Genomic DNA, 20,331 nt, shown 5'->3' on the forward strand with positions numbered 1-20,331 from the left:
TAAAATCTGTCAAACCAAATTCTCCCAGCTTTGTCTAGCTTATTGGTCTAAAAGTTACTTTTTTTCATAGACTGAAGCCCTATCCCGCCCCCTTAAGGTTTATTTTATGATACGGAATTTAAATATATTTAAAAACACAATAACAAAAAAAATTAATGTTTAGATTGGTCAAATCTACATTAGTTTTGACTATTGTCAAAACCGGCTGCAGCCCCCTTAATAATAGATGATTTGATATTTTAGCTAATGGGTTTATTTACAAATGGTAATATATTTAAATATGAAAAATAAAAGTATGAATGGTTTATACATTACCAATGTACACGAATATTGTTGTTTTTTAGTGTGACTAGCATTTACATGCCGCTCTAAGTTGTATTTATCAAAAAATTTTCGCTCACAATAACTACAGAAATAGTCGCATACTCCCATGTGACGTTTTAGATGTTTTTTCAAATCAGATTTTCTAGGTGTTTGGTACTTGCAGTCTGCACATTTGTAGACATTTTGTCTTTTTACGGCTATATAAAATTAATAAAATATAAGAAGATTAGAAGTTTAGATAAAGTAAAATATAATGTAAATTGTCTTACAAGGTGATTTATTTTCACTACATAACGCTTTAAAGTTATCAAACGCCTTACAATTTGTTTTTCTCTTATTAAATTCTGCTTCTTTGAAGTTTCTAAAAAATAACAAGGACAAACAAATTACATGATAGATCATAATAAATATACTTGCATACGTTTTAGTTAAGTCGTTCTTGGATTGAATCACTTCTTGAATGTTAGTTTCGCTGTCATTGATTTTACACATAAATTCCTGCAGTACTACATAAATTTTTTCGAGTGTTGATTTTTTCAATAAGGCTGTAGTCTGAACACATAAGATATTTTCAAAAGTCTGTTTACACTAAAATTTAAAATAGCAAAAATTATTATAAAAGATATACAAAGTTTCAAGTACCTATTCAATAATATGGATTTACGGATTAAGGACAAAATCATAGAATAAATATTCTTTAATTATTCTGTGACACAATGTTATCGTTAACAATATAATATCATATACTTGCAAAGTAGTAAAGTGGTGACCTAATAACAATGGTTATAATGTAGGTAACAAATTATGAACTGTATTTCTGTATATACCTGTCATTTTTTTATTTGTTAGGTATCTGTAATTTGGATTCTATACTGACCATTCCACATCACCACTATACACAAAATCCATCACTGACAAAATCTCTTTCACTTTTAAAATAAACAGTTAATATGTACTGGTATATTTCAAAATGTAGCGCAGGCATTGACAAAAGTCTTGTACCAAGGCCTACGTTTTATACAAAAAACTATCTTTCCCACTTACTACTACCTCATATCCAAATCTTACCTAGAAGAAAAATACTTTTCTGTACGCTCAGGTTTAGCCTTATCTGATCCATGTTGGTATTCCTCAAAGAGCTTTAGCAGCCTCATTGTTATTCAATTTATTACCTGTGATAATTTAACCATTCTCTATAGTCTATACTAAAAGTAGTCGAAAACTGATCCTGAAATGGCCTCAAACATGATACAAAGACATTTAAACCTCCTGTCAATATGGTACAAAGACTAGGGATTAATGTAAATTAATCAAAATCCTTTCATTGCACATTCACGCTGAGACCAAAAAAATTACTACCATTACACTGGATGATCTACCTCTCCTTACTGCACAAAACGTATGTTACTAAGAGCTGCATTTAGATTGTAGATGACATAGACAACCTACATCCACATTAAATCTCTTTTAAATAACAACTCTCCACAATTATGACCATCTCTACTCCAAACTCTAAAGCCATCTCTTCAAACTGTATTCTTACCGTCACAGATGACTGAATTAGAATCGGTGTTGCCTATTTTAATAAAATATATACCATACTATAAAGTTCCATTCATAGATAAATTCGTCACGCTTCACCAATTAAACCATTTAACCCATCACTTTCGCTGATTGTAAAAATTTAACTTGCAGATAGTGAAATAGATTAAAATTAACAAAAAACAAGATATTTATTTTCTTTCCACTGTAAAATATATTCATTAAATAATGAATTAAGTAATAGGTATTATAAAATGGGTTTTAAACCATTAAAATATTGCATAGTTGGGAACTTGGTGTGATCTTTTTTCTTGTTAGGTTTGAATAATAATAATAAAAAAAAATAATTAGGTAGGACTAAAAGTGGATTTAAGTTATAAAGGTACTTGTTTAAGCATAGGAGATAAAATGAAATAGATCATAAATCGATAAATGACAAAACAAACAACATATGAAGTAATATCATTACCTATACCTGTACATAGTATGAATAAATTAAATAATTAATAAACATTAATTAAAACAAAATGTGTTTGTTTTTAAAAATAATAATTTTAATATAATTTTTTTTCTTGTAAAATTTAAAAATATTATTAGCCATAAGAAACATAAAATGTACAGGATCTGAAAAAATGCAATAACAAACGATTAATATTTACTTGTAACACCGAATCTTCTAACACTTGCGAATCGTAACTATCATCACCGTACTTAGCCATTTGGGTAATCGTTAATTGAAATATTTTTTTATTCACTACCTACACCAGGAATACCCAATAAAAATGAGATCAAAATGCCAGTGGCGTAAGCATGGTGTCAAATTTTAGTAAAATTAATCTTCACGAATTTATTAGCACAAAACAAACGAAAAAAACTATGCCTATGCGAGACTGTATATCGAAAGGACATGCTCAGTCAAACCAGTTGAACAGCAGATATTAAACCAGATAGAAAACTAGATAAAAAAACAACTTTCATAAAAAAAATTAAGTCATTGTTCATTTTTTTTTTATTGGGGGGAAGGGGGTCACATAATATAATATAGATAGCTATGATAATAATATTATATATTTATATATATATAAGTATTAACGTGCATTTAATAATGCATTTCCAGCACGATTTCACTGGCTTGTTATCTCGTCTACAACAACAGTTACTTGATAACACTGCAGTACTGCACGCATTATCAGTAAACAGGTATATTATCATAGAACAATAATTATTAAACAATAATATTAATATATCAAAGTACCAAGATGCAATGTACTTATCAAGGTGGATTTATAGTATTCAAAAAATATAAAAAATAATTTAAAATGTAAAAAATTATATATAAATCCACCTTTGTAATAATTTCTTCGTTTTTCAATAGCCGTTGGGACCGGGCTGGATACAGTTCATAGAGTAATATAATTATATCATGGGTTACTCTATGGTACAGTTCATGACTATCAAGGTTTATAGATTGTCTATAAACCTTGCATGACTATAATATAAACTTTGTTTAGTCATGGTACAGTTATCCCAAACGTGTTAAGGAATCCATATATCCCTATCGTGTGCCAATGTTCTGCCTCTCATATTCCAATCTCTGATAAGCTCTTTTCAACTTTGTCCATCCACCTTTGTTTTGGCCTGTCTAGTGGTTTTTTCCATATGGGGTGGGGCATGACTAAATTTCCATGGTAAATTTAAAAATCCCTGTTTGAGCACCTCCCCTGGTTGAACCTACTGGGTCCAATTATGAATCAAAATCACCCATGAAACCACTCAAACACACACAAATTTCATCAAAATCGGTCCAGCCGTTTAGGAATGCATAAAAGACATACAAATTACAGACAAACATTCATTTTTTTATATTTATTTATATTTTATATATAGGTATTATTGTTATTATTTTTGACCACCCAATTAATTTTTCTAAAACAAATTATACCTACATTAAAATCTTCCCCGTGACTCAGTTGATCTATTAGTGAAAACCGTATTAAAATCCGTAGAGTACTTTTCGAGATATGCGCATAAATACAAAAAAGGGGCTGATTGATTTCAGTAGGTATATTATTTTATTGAGATTTATTACGTAACAAAAAATGTGTTAGTTAGTGACTTGTATTCTTTATGAGTCTTACACTCTAACTCTCTGCACCAGTGGCGCCCAAGATATATTTTTCAGGTGTAACAAGAAAACATTTTACCCACCCACCCACATAAATAAAATCGTACTCTTTAAATTTTAATGCGAAACAACATTTTACTGTGTAAACAGACTAATTTTATTACTTCATAATTTAATGAAAAATTATTAAACAATTTATGTGAATGAATGAGTGGATTTAGAATTTTGATAATAATTATGCTGAAAAAATGAAATACAATAAAACTAAAGTTGCAAAAAACAATAAATATAATTATTTTAACGAAAAAAAAAGGCATCAGAGGCGATGTGGGGATACGTGATGGCGAGTGGGTGGTAATGTGGTGATGGCTTCAGGTCACTTCTACACCATTCACACGCGGGGCGGACGAGAGTCGCGGGCGCGTTTACCCTGGACGCGAAGACGATCATGGTAGAGGGCGAAGCCCGGCCACGACGATTGCAAGACTGCAAGAGTGACGACGACAGTTGGCGATGAGCGGCTAGTGCACGAAGTCGTGCGCTTGACCTTAACGGTATTGCAGGCGCTGAAAACAACTGTTGTGCCAGCGACGACGGTGGCCAAAGCTCGGAGTGAGCGACGAAGACTATATAATATAGGACGGCAGGATTAGACCATTGGGTGAAAAGGGGAGAGAATCGGCGGACAGCATCGCTACGCGCAGCGCCTATATAACAAATTTTAATTATTTTTTATGTAGGTATTATCACAAGTTGCGTGGGACATGTCTTTTTTTGGGTGAAAAAAAATGTTGATGAAATCAGAATTTGGCGCACGAATTTAGTTTTGAAGTTATAGCTAATCGAAGTTTTCAGTTTATATTATTATAAGTTATAACCAGGGATGGAAGATCACGTTTTTGAAAACGTTTTTAAACAACGATATTAAACGGAAAAAAACAAAAAACGAAAAGAATTAATAAAACGAAAACGAAAAAAACAAAAACAAAAAACAACTGAAAACGATAACAAAAAAATCCCAAAAACCGAAAAAAATTTAATAACGAAATCAAAAACGAAAACGAAAATAAATTATAGTATTAAACATTATTAAATTATACCACAAAAAAAAAAAATTTTGAAAAAAAATTCACTTGTCTTTACTTATTAATCTTTAACTTTAAAAATATTTTAATTTGAAATCAGAAATTTTGAATTTTCTAATTTTTATATAAATTATAATTTTAATTTAAAATTTAAATATTAAGAATAATTAATTTTTAACTTTTAAGTGCATTTCTGTATTGCGTATTACTATTATAACTTAAAAGTTAAATGTTATAAGTTATAAGAATATAATATATATTGTTTTTGATTAACGTTTTTGATAATATTGTTTTTTTTTTATGTCTATGATAATTAATTTTAATTTTCAACTTAAAAGTAAAAAGTTATAAGTTATAAGAATATAATATAAAAAAAATATATATTATCAAAAACGTTATTTGGAAACAATTGGAAAATAACGTTTTTAAAAACGTTGATCAAAAACAATATGGAAAAATAACGTTTTTAAAAAACGTTAATCAAAAACAATAAAGAAAAATTACGTTTTTAAAAACATTAAACAAAAACGTAATAATCAAAAATGTTTAAAACGTTAAACAAAAACGATATTTTTCAATTCAATAAACAAAAACGAAAACGAAAAAATTAAAAACGTTTTCCATCCCTGGTTATAACCCATAAAATGGTATATCTAAATATACTCATTATGCTACATTTTTCATCGGCTGAACTGTTGCGAACAAAGTGATGTCTGTGTTGCCACTCACTCGCTGCGCTACGCTCGGACAGAAAAGTCGAAAATATCTTCCGATTTGTTGTGTAAAACCACTTTGGGTGGACATCGGGTTTAAACAATATTGTTTAAACTTTAAAGTTTAAAGTCAATTATCTTCAGGTAAATGACACCTAATGGTTTCTTATATAAAAAAAAATTCAAGCACATAAACGTATAAAATCGCAAACTTTGGAAGGCTATAACTTCTAAAATAATAGTGAAAACAAAATTCACCATTGTTTTATGCATAAAACCATAAAATCGTGAGAGGATGGTAAAGTGCATTTTAGCCTTTTTTCCATTACTAGATATAGACCAGGGGTGTCCAACATTTTGTGATGACTGGGCCACATCATATGGGTAGAAGTTGTTGTGGACCACATACTTTGTAATAATAACATAGAATTTCTGTTTTATGATAATAATACATTCAAATTGAATGATTAAATTATATTCTATTATACATTAAAACAACAATAATTTTTTTTATAATTTTTCTATAGCGGATAATAAGCAGAAATATTTATGTTGATAAGTGACACGAAATATTGTTATCGGAGCCAATAAAGATACAACGTTTATCTTTCTTTGATGTTTCATATTTTGTAGTATTATATTCTTAAATTAATTTTTTTCTCGTAATATATTATATACAATTAATTAATGGTTTTTAAATTGAAGTGAGGGCCACACAAAATCTGCACGGGCCGCGGGCTGGACACCCCTGCTATAGACAAAATAATACCCGAATTCACGATTAAAACAGATTGTATATGAATGCACTTTTAAATGTTCTCCAGCTCTTTAGTGTGGACATTTGGTTGCATAGTTTGAACTACAGCCTGAGTAGTTCTTAGTTTTAACCCTAGCAAAACTGTTTTTGTTATGTTTTACACTTGTAAGACGGAGACAACACATGCGGATGTAGCGTCCCCTTAACAATTAATAATCATACAGAGATTTGATTCATTGCTATTAATATGTATAAAAATGTAAAATTATTGCAATGCAGTTTACTAAAATATTAGGAGGGGTAAGCCACGGCATGTGTGCCATAAATTATTCCAGCACACCTTAAATTCTTAATTCACACCCAATGTGCACATATGCACATATATGGTACATAATGCACACATATGGTATATATTTTCTATGCACATATGGATACATCATAAATCATATAGTATATTTTAACTTAATTATTTTCTGTTCTATGGTGTAGCTTCCTCTTAACCGCGATATCTATACGAGTATACGACTATACATAATCAATTTTTATAGACAAAAATCTAAAAATTATATAGACGCAGTTTTTTTTAATAAGTTGTTTATTTTATAATTCGGATCATGACAAAATTTTGTCATGATTCGGATGAAATTAGATATTTAAACGGAGAATGATAATGTAGATTTTCAAGAAGAAAAATTTGATACGTATCGGTATGGAATAGTACGTATCGGTATGAAATAGTTACGTACCGGCTCGTATCGAAGTCCGAGTCCGATACGGGTCCGATACGTATCGCTTGTATATTGCACATGTAACTTCTTGAACGCTCTTGACCTAAACTTTCTTCCTTGAAAATCTTGAAAAATTGTAATTTAAAAATGTTATAGTAACCACATTCAGCCACAGCCAATCAGAAAGAGTTGATTTTTTCCCCAGAAATCACGGTTCACGGTTGTGGCCATCACCGAGTAACCAGGTTAAATATATTCTTATCGGTATTATCAGTAATTTTCGATATAATATAACCTCAAATAATAATTGTTTACCTCGGTTATTTTATTGTTGTCAAAATTGTGTATAGTCTGTTTGTGAAATAATATGGGCTGGGGAGTTCGGAGATTTGAGATTGACGAATGACGGCCGACAATATTTGTAAATACAGACCACAGTTTGTCTCCATCACGTACAAGTGTTCAACACAGTACACATTCACTCAACCTTTAGCAGTTTAGCCTTTAGGCTTTAATGAGATAATAAAATAATTATTAATTGCACAATGTTTATGAACTATTTCTAATTTCTATAGTTATTAACAGTACATTACATTCAGTCCATTATCATAATTATTATTGTTACGTGCGTGGTTCTAAACATCGAAGTTTTTATCGTTTGAATTGTCATTTGTCGAGTGAAACGTACCATTAGAGAACAGTTCGGCGCCTAACCGTTTCGTCTGTATTGCGCAGGCCGTCTCTGCACCGTACCACGGGAACCGACGGGGCGACTCCCCGAAATCAACACATTTATCGATCTTCGAACGTCGCGTTTCTATTTTCACATTTGTGAAGTTCGCTGTAAAAGTGTCCATTACACTAACAATAATATAGGTGTATATTATTATTTTGTTTTTATCAGTCAATCGCCGTTGTTACTTGTTATTATAGTCAGTTTACTCACGGTCTGTGATTAAAGGGACGCACATGCAATTGAAATTTAAAAACAATTGCTGTGTTTTTGACTGACTTGAACAATTGGTTTATTTTTTTGTCATAAATTATCTGTCATTAACTTAATTGTAGGTGTAAATGGCATCATTCAACCAAAGCACGGATGAAAATAAACAGAATGGCAAGAGGAAATGGAATGAATCACATTCGGACATTGAACGAAATTCTCAAGATGATGAAGACGACCACTCAACTACTGGTAAATAAAATATTGTTAAATAATGGTTTGGCTGTAAATGTATTCATATAATTCGTGATGAGAGCTTGTAACAGCTTATCTGTTCTCTGTACCTGTAATACAATTTCTAAAATAATTCTTTAAATAATTCATCAAGAGTAACTAATACAAAATGGTTGAACCATTAAGAATTACATAAAAATTAAAATCAATAATTAGTACCTAGAATAAAATTAATCTTATTATAAATGTCAAGTAAATTAAGGGTCACCACTAGGTAGCTTATTTTTATCAGTAATTTACGTGTAAACAATACCAACCGCTCATAGGTACCATACCTCATACGTACCACTTATTGTAAAAAAAAATAATTTACAGATTGTGTATTTCAAATAAAAATTTAAAAAAAAAGTTGCTATAAAAATGTTTAAAAAAATATCTGGCCGAATTTAAGAGAGGATACTTTTAAATTAATAATAGATGAATGCTATGTTATGTACATTATATTAAGATAATGAAATTAATATATAGGTATATTTCTTTCTTTAACCAAAAATGGTACGGTGAACAAAAATTACGCTAATGGTATGGTGCGGTCTTCTAGACCACTTAGTCTTGTTAATTATATTAAGACCACATTTTTCAATTGTTCCGTATTATTTGTAGTTATTCGTAGGAATAATATATTTACAGTGTCAACTTTTATTTGACTATCATTTATTCGATTCAAATTTAATAAGTTTAGAAATGAATTAATTGTTTAGACATTTTAAGAAGTAAACCAAAACAAAAAACTGCAGCGGTCTATAGGACCAGACCATACCATTTACAGGTTAATGGATGTGCATGTGTTATGAATAAATCAATAGGGATTATTATTATTATTTTTTTTAAAAAATTAGTATAAGTATCTTTTGAATACAGTAGGTATATCTATTAGTTGTGGTGATAGGCCTGTAACTTGTAAAAACGTTCCTTTGTTATTTAAATAAAACATGTCTATTAAGTATTTGTACATACGATTTTATTGTGCCAAGTGGATTAAGAAAGATAGAACAATTTTTACTAATTAACCAATATTAGCTATGCATTGGTAAGTAATGATAATTTGTTCATAAATAGAATACAAATTATTAATGCATGAGTGTCTTTAATTCAGTGGAGGTGTGAACTTTTTTTTCTATGAAGCGACTATTGAAAATAAGTAGCCACTTATCAATTGTTCCTGTGTTAATGTGAATGGCTAGTCTATACACCGCCCCCACTATCAATTCCAATTCATAAATGTACATAAAATATTCTTAAATTATAAATAAGTCTATCATTAAGATACCCTTCCCCACTTCTACATGAAGCAGTCGCTTCATAAACTATCTATTCACGCCCCCACTGCTAGTATTTAAAGATTATTCAATCACACCTATAATTGTAGATTTGATATTTTACTACATTTCAAATATATCTTTAGTATTAAATTGGTATACTTTTATAATATACTTAAAAAGAGCTTAAAATAAAGAAAATGTGTTGTGTTAAATATCCTTATAGTAAATATGAGAATTAAGAATACAATATTAAAAAGTAATTTCTTCAGCTAAATAATTGGATTTAAAATTAATTCTAAGTGGAACTTTATTTGTCCCAAAATAGTTTGGTTTTGGTAAAAAATTTTGTCTTCACTATTTTTTTTTTTTAAGTTGATGTTAAAGTACTTACTTATAACTATGACATTTTTAAATTACATTTGTGATGAGTGTTAAGTATTTTTTCATCTATTATAATTCATTAGAATTACCTACATATCAGCATTCAGCGTAACCTTAAAATAATTATACTATTTACTGATTTAGAAATTTTAAAGTAATCATACATTTTAAATTTAAAATATATTTTGCTCGGAGTTTTCTTAAATAATAGATTGAAATTTTGTACTACTAAATACTAATACATTAAAAACACAATTTAATTATGTTATGGGTAATGTTATTTTAATAATCATTTAATCGAAGTAATTCCATGTATAGTATAGTAAAAGTATAGTATTTCTGAACTATACCTTTATTATAATAAAAGTGTTTTGCTAAAAGGGTCTCTTATTACAATATACATTATAGGTATGAATTTTATCATGGAACTATTGTTTGTTTTTAACCGTGTAATAGACATTTTATTCATAATTCAAGTTGATTGTTGATATGTGGTTATTTTGATATATTTACTTATTATTTTGGTATATCCTTATAGGAACTTTTTATTTACGATCTTTCGTGTTTTATGAGTTAAAAAATGTATAAAAGAATGAAAAAGAAAAAAAGCAATTTTGTTTCAATTTTTTTTAAATATTTTAAACTTCAAACTTGAAAAATAAGTCATCAAGCAAAATCTAATTGCTTCATTATGTCTTTCACTACTTGATGTTGTTTCAGAACAAAACATTATTTAGGTACTAAGTTCCATTTATACAAAATGTTGTCAATTATGTTCAAATTTTAATTTTCTAAATCTTTTAGTAAGTAATTAATATTATTTTCATTATTTTAAGATTTAAGTAAATTGCTTTTTTTTTTTATCAAATTAAAATGTTTTATTTCTTTTCAATATTTTTAATACATTATGAAGTTAAAATTATTCATTTACAAGAAAAATAATATTAATAATTAATAAATATAAAGTTAAAAAAAGTAAATACTTTATTTCATCAACATCTTAAAATATATTTTTTTGCCATTTACTAGTCTAAATAATGATATAAAAATGGGTATAGCAATTTGAGTTCATTAAAAACAAGATATTAGAATAATAGACATTTTACATTATATGTCGATGACAACATTTGAAATTAAAATTTGAATTAAATTAACATTTTAATGTATAATATTATGTTGTTTGGTATGCAACTATGCAACACAACAATTTTAATTTTATTTTATTCATTTAGATAATATAAATAAATAATTTAATTCAATTAAAATGTTATTTTATGTAAGGTTATTATATCCCTATAATACCTTAATATCACTATTTTTATTATTTTATTATTTACTTATGATATATTAGGCAATTGCCATTTTATTTTAATAATACATTTTCTTTAATATTTGCATGCTAAAAGTATACTTGTTTAATTGCTTGGCAATTGAATAAAACAAATTATAAACATTACTATTGCTCTATTATTTTTCAAATTATTTCATTGGCCTATAAATATTTTTTTTGGGATTGTCAAATACTCAATTTAATTGCATACATACATTAAAATCACTAGTAATCAATATTTATTTATATACTTTATTTGCACTTATAATATATTGTATTGTATAGATTAGGAATATAAAAATCAATAATATATTGTAATTTAAATATTTTTGTCAGATATGTTGTATCAAAACTGAAAGTTTATATTCATATTTCTGCAATGTGGTTTAAAAAGTGAGTTTTAAATTAAATAGTTGTAGCCTGTAGGTAGATCATTTAGTAGTGTATATTTATATGACTAAAAAAAATATTACTTTAAATGTATCTAAAATAAAGTTATAAAAATTAATGAAGTATGTCCATATAGAACTAACAATTAAAATAAATAAAAAAAGTCTTGTATGCTTATATTAAAAATTAGTAAGTACATACATTGTCAATAATTTAACTACTTATTGTTTTTATATTCTATGTTTAAATTAATTTAAAATACAATGATAAAAGCAAAATGCAATATAAAGTTAGAAACAATTTATTTTACTTTTTTATTAAAAATAACTCCAATACTAAATAATAAGTATAATTTATATAGGTAAATTATAAATCTAGTCACTGGTCTATTATCACCCTACCACAGGTTGTATAAATTATATATTATAGGAGAGCATCTTAGATTATGTCAGTGATCCGCATTTTCGGAACTTATCAAATCATAGGGACATTTCTGCTGTTTATATGTTTTTTGTTCTTGTGCTACATGGCTCGCGATTTAGTGGGTCAATAACTGATTTTAACCTAAATTTTTAATAAATAAAGAAATTCAAGCCAGTTTTAATTTAAACCCTAAGTATAACTGAAATGTTAATTTTAAAAATAAATATATTAAAATAATTGGTTTTACGTTTTTATACTATTTTTTTAAATTTGGCTAATGCATAAAATGTAAAAACCTTATCAATATTCAATATTTAATTAAATAATTTTTACAATTATGCTAAATAAAAATGTAAAGCTTTTTATAAGTTGTAATTTTGATTCCATTATTCATTATCACTTAGGCTTAGTAATTTTATTTTACTTGGCCATTAACAAAAGTTTTGGTGGTTCCATACAGAGATGGAGCAAGGTTACCAGGAACTCTGCAAAACTCAACCAACCATTCTTGTTGAAGATTTCGAGCCAATGAAGCCACTTGAAGAAGAAGAGTTAATGGAAGCATCTTTAACTACAGACCGTAAACAAGTTATTGTTGGCATATGTGCCATGAAAAAAAAAAGTTTTTCTAAACCAATGAAAGAAATTCTGAACAGGCTAGCTGAGTTCGAATATTTAAAAATGATAGTTTTTGAAGAAGAATTATTATTAAAACCTATCGAAGAATGGCCCATTTGTGATTGTTTGATATCTTTTCATTCTAAAGGATTTCCTCTTGAAAAAGCTATTAGATATGCTGAGCTTAGGAATCCATTGGTTATTAATCACTTGCCAACTCAGTTTGCTCTCCAAGATAGAAGGCAGGTTTATTCAATTTTGGAATCCGAAGGAATTTTAATTCCTAGGTATGCAGTTTTAGATAGAGAATCCCAGGATCCAAATTTACACGAGCTAGTAGAGTCTGAAGACCATGTTGAAATAAATGGTGTTGTATTCAATAAACCATTTGTTGAAAAACCAGTTTCTGCTGAAGATCATAATATTTATATTTATTATCCTACTTCAGCAGGAGGTGGAAGTCAGAGACTTTTTCGGAAAATCGGTAGTCGTAGTAGTGTTTATTCTCCAGAATCTAGAGTTAGGAAAACTGGTTCTTTTATATACGAAGATTTTATGCCAACTGATGGAACTGATGTTAAAGTATATACTGTTGGCCCAGATTATGCTCACGCGGAAGCACGTAAGTCACCTGCTCTGGACGGTAAAGTTGAACGTGATTCTGAAGGTAAGGAGATACGATATCCTATTATCCTCAGTAATTCTGAAAAAATGATTTCTCGTAAGGTATGTTTAGCATTTAAGCAAACTGTATGTGGCTTTGACCTACTACGAGCAAATGGTAAATCTTTTGTTTGTGATGTGAATGGATTTAGTTTTGTTAAAAATTCAAATAAATACTATGACGATTGTGCCAAAATATTAGGAAACATGATACTTAGAGAATTGGCACCTACACTTCATATACCTTGGTCGGTTCCTTTTCAACTAGATGACCCTCCAATTGTTCCTACTACTGTTGGAAAAATGATGGAATTACGGTGTGTTGTGGCTGTTATAAGACATGGAGATCGTACTCCTAAACAAAAAATGAAAGTTGAAGTTAGACATTCCAAATTTTTTGATGTGTTTGAAAGGTATGGGGGTAAAATGAAAGGAGAAGTTAAATTAAAACATCCTAAGCAACTTCAAGAAGTTTTAGATATTGCCAGAGCATTGTTAGATGAAATTGAGCATCATGAAGCTGATCAAGAGCTTGAAGAGAAAAAAAGAAAACTTGAACAATTAAAAAGTGTTTTAGAAATGTATGGTCATTTTTCAGGAATAAATCGTAAAGTCCAAATGAAATATCAACCTCACGGAAGACCAAGGAAAGAACAAAGTGTAAATTTTAAACAAGATCCATCACTTGTTCTAATACTTAAATGGGGAGGCGAATTAACTCCTGCAGGGAGAGTTCAAGCAGAAAAATTAGGACAAATTTTCAGATGTATGTATCCTGGAGGCCAGGGTAGAAATTCAGATACTCAAGGATTGGGGCTACTTAGATTACATTCTACATTTCGCCATGATTTAAAAATTTATGCAAGTGATGAAGGTAGAGTGCAAATGACAGCTGCTGCATTTGCAAAAGGATTATTGGCTCTTGAAGGGGAATTAACACCAATTCTTGTACAAATGGTTAAAAGTGCCAATACAAATGGTTTATTAGATAATGATCGTGATTCCAGTGAACAACAAAATATGACAAAAGAACAGTTACACAAATTAATGCAGAATGACCATATATTTACTCCTGAAGATCGAGCAATGATAAATCCTTGTAGAGCTATTAGTATAGATGAAGCATTAGATTATGTAAAAAATCCTGTTCAGTGTTGTGAAATAGTACAAGAACTAATACAGAAGTTAGTTGCTGTTGTAGAATCCAAAAAAGATGATCCAAAAAAAGCAGACACTGTATTATACCATGGTGAAACATGGGAACTTATGGGACAACGATGGTCAAAAATTGAAAAAGATTTTTATACTAAAAATAAAAAATTTGATATATCCAAGATTCCTGATATATATGATTGTATAAAATATGACTTACAGCATAATCAACGAACCTTACAATTTGAAGAAGCTGAAGAATTGTATACGTATGCCAAATATTTGGCCGATATAGTTATTCCTCAAGAATATGGGTTGGATATAGATGAAAAGGTTACTATAAGTCAAGGAATTTGCACTCCTTTATTAAGAAAACTTAAATCTGACTTGCAACGAAATGTTGAAGAGCCATGCGAAGAAGCAGATGATGAAACAGTAAATCGTTTAAATCCTACATATTCATATGGTGTATTAAGTCCTAGAAGACATGTAAGATCTCGTTTATATTTTACTAGTGAAAGCCATATCCATTCACTTTTATCTATTTTGAGATTTGGTGGCCTGTTAGATGTGTACAATGATGAACAATGGGGTCGAGCTATGGAATATGTCAGTATTGTTTCAGAACTTAACTATATGACTCAAATTGTCATTATGTTGTATGAAGATCCTACCAAAGATGTAAAATCTGATGAGAGATTCCATGTAGAACTACATTTCAGTCCTGGTGTTAATTGTTGTGTTCGAAAAAATTTACCACCAGGTCCTGGTTTTCGACCACAAACAGGTAGTAATTTCAAAACAAAACATAAAGATTACGAAGAGGATGATTCTTTAGATGAAGATGAAGGGCATAGTAGATTTTCCGTGACAGAACCGCAAATTGAAGAAGAAGAAGAAGAAGATCATAGTCGATTTTCTATTACTGAAGATGATAAAAAAGAATCATCTGAACCGCCAATATTTTCTGAGGATGACACTTGCGATGGACCAATGAAGTTCAAATTTTGTCAGCCTCAAAATGCTACAGCCAAGAGACATTGTTATTTTTCACATTTGTTTTCTGCATCTCCGCCAACCAGTAGTTTGTTTAGTACTGCTGTAATTAGTGGTTCATCTAGCACTTCAGATTTACATGATTTGATGACGGGTCCTTCAAGCTATGCTGGTTCAATAATTGGTTGCGATGGGGTTCCACCAATAAGACCTTTAGAAACATTGCACAATGCATTGTCATTAAATCAAGTTATAACTTTTTTTGATAAGGTTATTAATAACCAAGAACCAAGTTCACCAGAAATTTGGCCATAATATGTTAATTATTTTATTATAAATGCCAATATTAAACACTATGGTTAGAATTACTAAAAATCTATTAATTCATAATATACCTACCTACCTTTTTAAAATTATTATATTCTTAATGCTTGAACAAAGTATTAACTAAACAATAGTATTTATCATTTTTATCCAAATGTTACTCTTATGAATAAAGTGTTTGAAAAAATGATGAATGTATTACAGTAGATATTATTATATAATTTATAAATCAATATTTATATTCCTATAATAATATTTTAATAAATCAACGGTTCTCAAGTTTTTTTTTATTGAAGTCTTATTGAATTTACTAATATTGTAAGGTTTCAATCATTTAAATAATTACCATGGGTAAATATTATATCCATTTTTTAATTCTAGAGTTACATAATATTATGTATTAGTTTAAATTAAAGTGTAAGAAATATTTTCTTAGAATTTACAAAAGTGAAAAATGTAAATGCTTGCTTTAAATAATTAAGCGGGTTTGATGTTTCCTTGGAAAAAAATCTTAGCTTCAATAAAATATGTTTGAGAACCACTGTAGTAAAAATTAGAATATATTATATTTGTGATTTTGATGTTTACAGTTTTAAAGTCTAAGTTAATGTAATGTTAATTAATGTAAGTACCTGAATTTGTAAATATTTCATGTTGTTGAATATTTTTGTGGACCAAAAATACATAATATTTAATTTATTTACTAAAATTATTACTATTTTTATTGTTATTGTCTGGTTGTTAATCAACTTCAGAAATACTGTCTAAGCTATTCCCATCTTAAGTAGTTAAATATATATAATACCTTATAGTAGTAGGTATAATTTAAAAATTATTTTATACTCAAAACAAAAAACTATTATATTATCATATTTTAATAAAATAATTATAAAAACTATCAGCCATGTCGGTACATGGCCTTATTGGCCTTGACAATTTAGTATTAAGAAATATTATTTCACTATTCATTCTTTAAACTCTATTTAAATTTTGATAAATTGGTTCTTTATTAATTTCTTTTCAATTTTATAACAGTTCTAATTAACTTTATTGTCATGTTGAAATGTTCATCTTTTATACATCTTAATTACCGTTAAATGAATGATAATAAAAACAAGTATTGTTTACAATAAGTATTTATAAGTAAAATATAAAATGTCCATATTTATATACATGGGTCAAGCTTTTTTTTAAAAATACTATTTTAAAACACTTATATTAATTCAATACTTGATGCAATGAAAAGCAGTTATTTTGCAATTAAAAGTAAGAGTTCAATAAATGTGGTTATTTTAACATTAAGTAACAACCTTTGGTTAAATTGTTTACACATATACTCCGTTCGCCGAGAGAATGTGATTAATTCGCGCGTACGACTAAATCCGAGAAATGGGGTTTTGTGTTTTTGCGGAAGGGTATGACGCGTTCTGGTTTGTGCACTACCGCATTCTCTCCTCAAACAGAGGATATGGGTATAATAGTATGTGGAGTTAAAAATTAAATCTGTAATTATTAAACGTTCAATAATTCAAATTTTAAATGCAGTATTTATTTAAAATGAATGCGTCAATTTTTAATTCTTAAGAAATGTAAAATTGACAAAGGATAAAATTAATTTTATAATAAAAACTAACAGTATGATGGTATCAATTAAAACAGTTATTGCAACTAAAAATGATAATTATAAGATTTCTCTGCGAGTATAGTTTGGTAATATATTTTAACTTGTTGAAATAACACATATAAACTATGATTTATTTTCTTACAAGGCATGAAGAAAAATTATTTTTTTATGAAATTAAACAGTTCTTGTGTTACCGGACTGTTACTATTAATAAATATTACTTTTTGAATGTAAATAGGACAATAGGTACTAAATTAATAATAAATAATAATATTTAATTTATGTATATTATATAGTATTATAAATAAGTAATAAGTATCTATATTAATTATTCTTACAACTATGGCCCGGGTGGATGAGTATATAAATGAAAAAAACGTGATTGCTATTCGTGTAATTAATCTGTTTAATGTTATTATTTTTTTATATGGTATTAGACTTTTGTTACTAATGTAGATCATTGCAAATAATGTTTAAGTTGGTTTATTTTCGTTTGTACACGGCAATTAACACGCAGTTGACGGAAACTGAAGATCCAAGTATAATAAGTTATTGAATAGTATCATTAAACCACCTACCCGTCCATCGTCCTAATCGATAAAATTCTCATCTCGTCTTAGTTTTATGATTAAAACACTTTCGTTTTTAGACAAATTTAATATTTTAGCTAAGAAATAGTGTCAAATTAAAAATACCTACCTACAAGTCAACAAAATAATAAGTTAACTTATTTTATGTTTATTTATTATAATCAGATTCGTCAGATGATAAATATATATATATATATATAAATAACTTCGTATCCCATGCCATATGTTAAATGATAAATTTGTATAATGTATATATTAATAAATAATAATTTTATATAATAACATTTATAATATCAAAATGTAAAAATAACAACAAATTAGCTTTGATCGTGATTTTTATAAAATTATAGTCTTATTTTTAGACTAGCTGTATGTACAGACTTAGCTCGGGAAAAATAAACAAACTTTAAAAACGGAGGTATATTGGTGTATTACAGTTTTATATAGTGTACGTCGCTTTCTGAACTTATTCGATCGAGATGGACAATCTACCTGCGGGGAAATAGAGAGAGCAATTAGTATGTTATCGAACGTTGTTCAAACTACTCTGTAACTTTCTTGATATCTCTAATAACAATCTCTGAAGCTTTCGTTATTATCAGTCAATGATTTGTTGAGTCTATAAGCTACAAACCAGTGGCGGATATGAGGGGGCGAACACCCCATTGTGTTTTTTAACGTTATTTTTTATTATAATATTTGGCTAAACAAAAGAGGTAATTTAATGTTTAAAAATTTGCCCCCCTCCCTTGGGTGATTTTTGGATCAGCTACTGCAACAAACAGTAGGTAATTAGCATTTTATTGTACATTTGAATAATTAATTTAATATTATTGTATTGTATTTTATTTTTAAAAAATCTAACAGAGCAACGAATAAGGTGGGTCGGCTAGTCTATACCAACTTTTATTTTAAATTGAATTTCTGTAACCAATGCAACCCTATGTACAAACAAAAAATGTATTTTTCGATTTGTATAATGCAAGACGAAATTCATGTGTGAGTCACCTTATACCTAACCTAACCTACAGGGGTAAAACAATATTAGAACACCGTCCGAGTCTCCAAGAATATAATTTTTATTGAAATCTGTCCAGTAGTTGCTGAGATTAGTTAAACTAGAGATTAGAACTAGAACTCTTCAACTTTATAATATTATTAAGAGTATGAGTTGTATTTTTCATTCTTAATTATTTTATAAAATCGATGCTTAAAAACCACGGTAACAATAAAAATAAACCAAAGTTTAAACATGATTAAACATTATATATTCGTTTACTTTCACATTCATAACAGTATTTTGACTTATAATACCTATAATAATAAAGTTTTTGTGTAATAAAATATGTAATAATATTAAATAAATGTAATACTATCTACATAAATATCGAAAATAAAAATCGAATATAAATAATGATTGGTGAAAAAAAATTAAATGTTACAAAATCATTGGGTTTTCTATAAACTCACTGTAATTGTATATCTTATACAATCAATAATCAATTATATAACTTAAAAAAATTAATTTTTTTTTTTACATGAACCAATTGTAAGCAGAAATAAACGAATATGTGGTCATAATTTTAATATTATTATTTATTAATATAGTGGAGGGCCACCCTAAAATAACAGGTTCAATCTGAACCTTCCTTGGATCGTCAAAATCAGCCAAATCTTTTTTGTTAATTTAGTATTTTTTAGATTCTGAGTGGAACGATGAATGTATTGATTTTACAATGATGTGTGTTTTTTTTTATTTTTTTTTTTATTTTTGTGTCTGTCATCACGTTTTAGGACAGTAAAAGTGCTTGGATTTTCTTCAACAGTACCTTTTCTGATAGGAAAGTGAATCTAGTTGGTACTTTGGGGGGTCAAAAGTAAAATTTTTCCAATAGTTTTCAAACGCGCCGTGAAAAACAAAAGAAAAATTAAGGAAAAACGGGAATTTTTACGCAAAATCTGTTTTCGAGAAAATCGATTTTGGTTTTTGGTGTAACTTTAAAACAAATGACCGTAGATATATGAAATTTTGACTGAATGTTTATCTTAGCATTTTCTATACACCAT

The 20,331-nt window shown here is 28.2% G+C and overlaps 2 protein-coding genes across 8 annotated transcripts in view; one reads left to right on the plus strand and one right to left on the minus strand.

Annotated features, from left to right (window-relative positions):
- LOC100165736 (zinc finger protein 28) overlaps positions 1–2,884 on the minus strand; it is a 4,317-nt gene extending 1,433 nt beyond the window's left edge. The window contains exons 1-4 of one of the 2 annotated variants that reach the window (XM_001946965.5): positions 2,526–2,883; positions 746–912; positions 594–685; positions 316–521 (exon numbers count right to left, since the gene is read on the minus strand). In XM_001946965.5, the coding sequence (XP_001947000.2) occupies positions 316–521; positions 594–685; positions 746–912; positions 2,526–2,585 (525 nt within the window). In that variant the 5' untranslated portion in view covers positions 2,586–2,883. Of the gene's footprint in view, positions 1–315; positions 522–593; positions 913–2,525 lie in introns of both variants that reach the window. The other variant, XM_016801855.2, reaches the window with a different exon arrangement.
- Positions 2,885–7,592: 4,708 nt separating this feature from the next.
- Positions 7,593–20,331, plus strand: part of LOC100160929 (U4/U6.U5 tri-snRNP-associated protein 2) — a 24,117-nt gene continuing 11,378 nt past the window's right edge. Inside the window, exons 1-3 of one of the 6 annotated variants that reach the window (XM_001946844.5) lie at positions 7,593–8,150; positions 8,343–8,469; positions 12,758–16,759. In XM_001946844.5, the coding sequence (XP_001946879.2) occupies positions 8,349–8,469; positions 12,758–16,041 (3,405 nt within the window). In that variant the 5' untranslated portion in view covers positions 7,593–8,150; positions 8,343–8,348 and the 3' untranslated portion in view covers positions 16,042–16,759. Of the gene's footprint in view, positions 8,151–8,342; positions 8,470–8,489; positions 10,030–11,820; positions 11,878–12,757; positions 16,760–20,331 lie in introns of those variants that run through there. The other 5 variants (XM_016801853.2, XM_029490368.1, XM_016801854.1 and 2 more) reach the window with 5 other exon arrangements.

This window comes from Acyrthosiphon pisum, chromosome A2, assembly GCF_005508785.2.
Source record: "Acyrthosiphon pisum isolate AL4f chromosome A2, pea_aphid_22Mar2018_4r6ur, whole genome shotgun sequence".
In the NCBI taxonomy this organism is placed as follows: Eukaryota; Metazoa; Arthropoda; class Insecta; order Hemiptera; family Aphididae; genus Acyrthosiphon; species Acyrthosiphon pisum.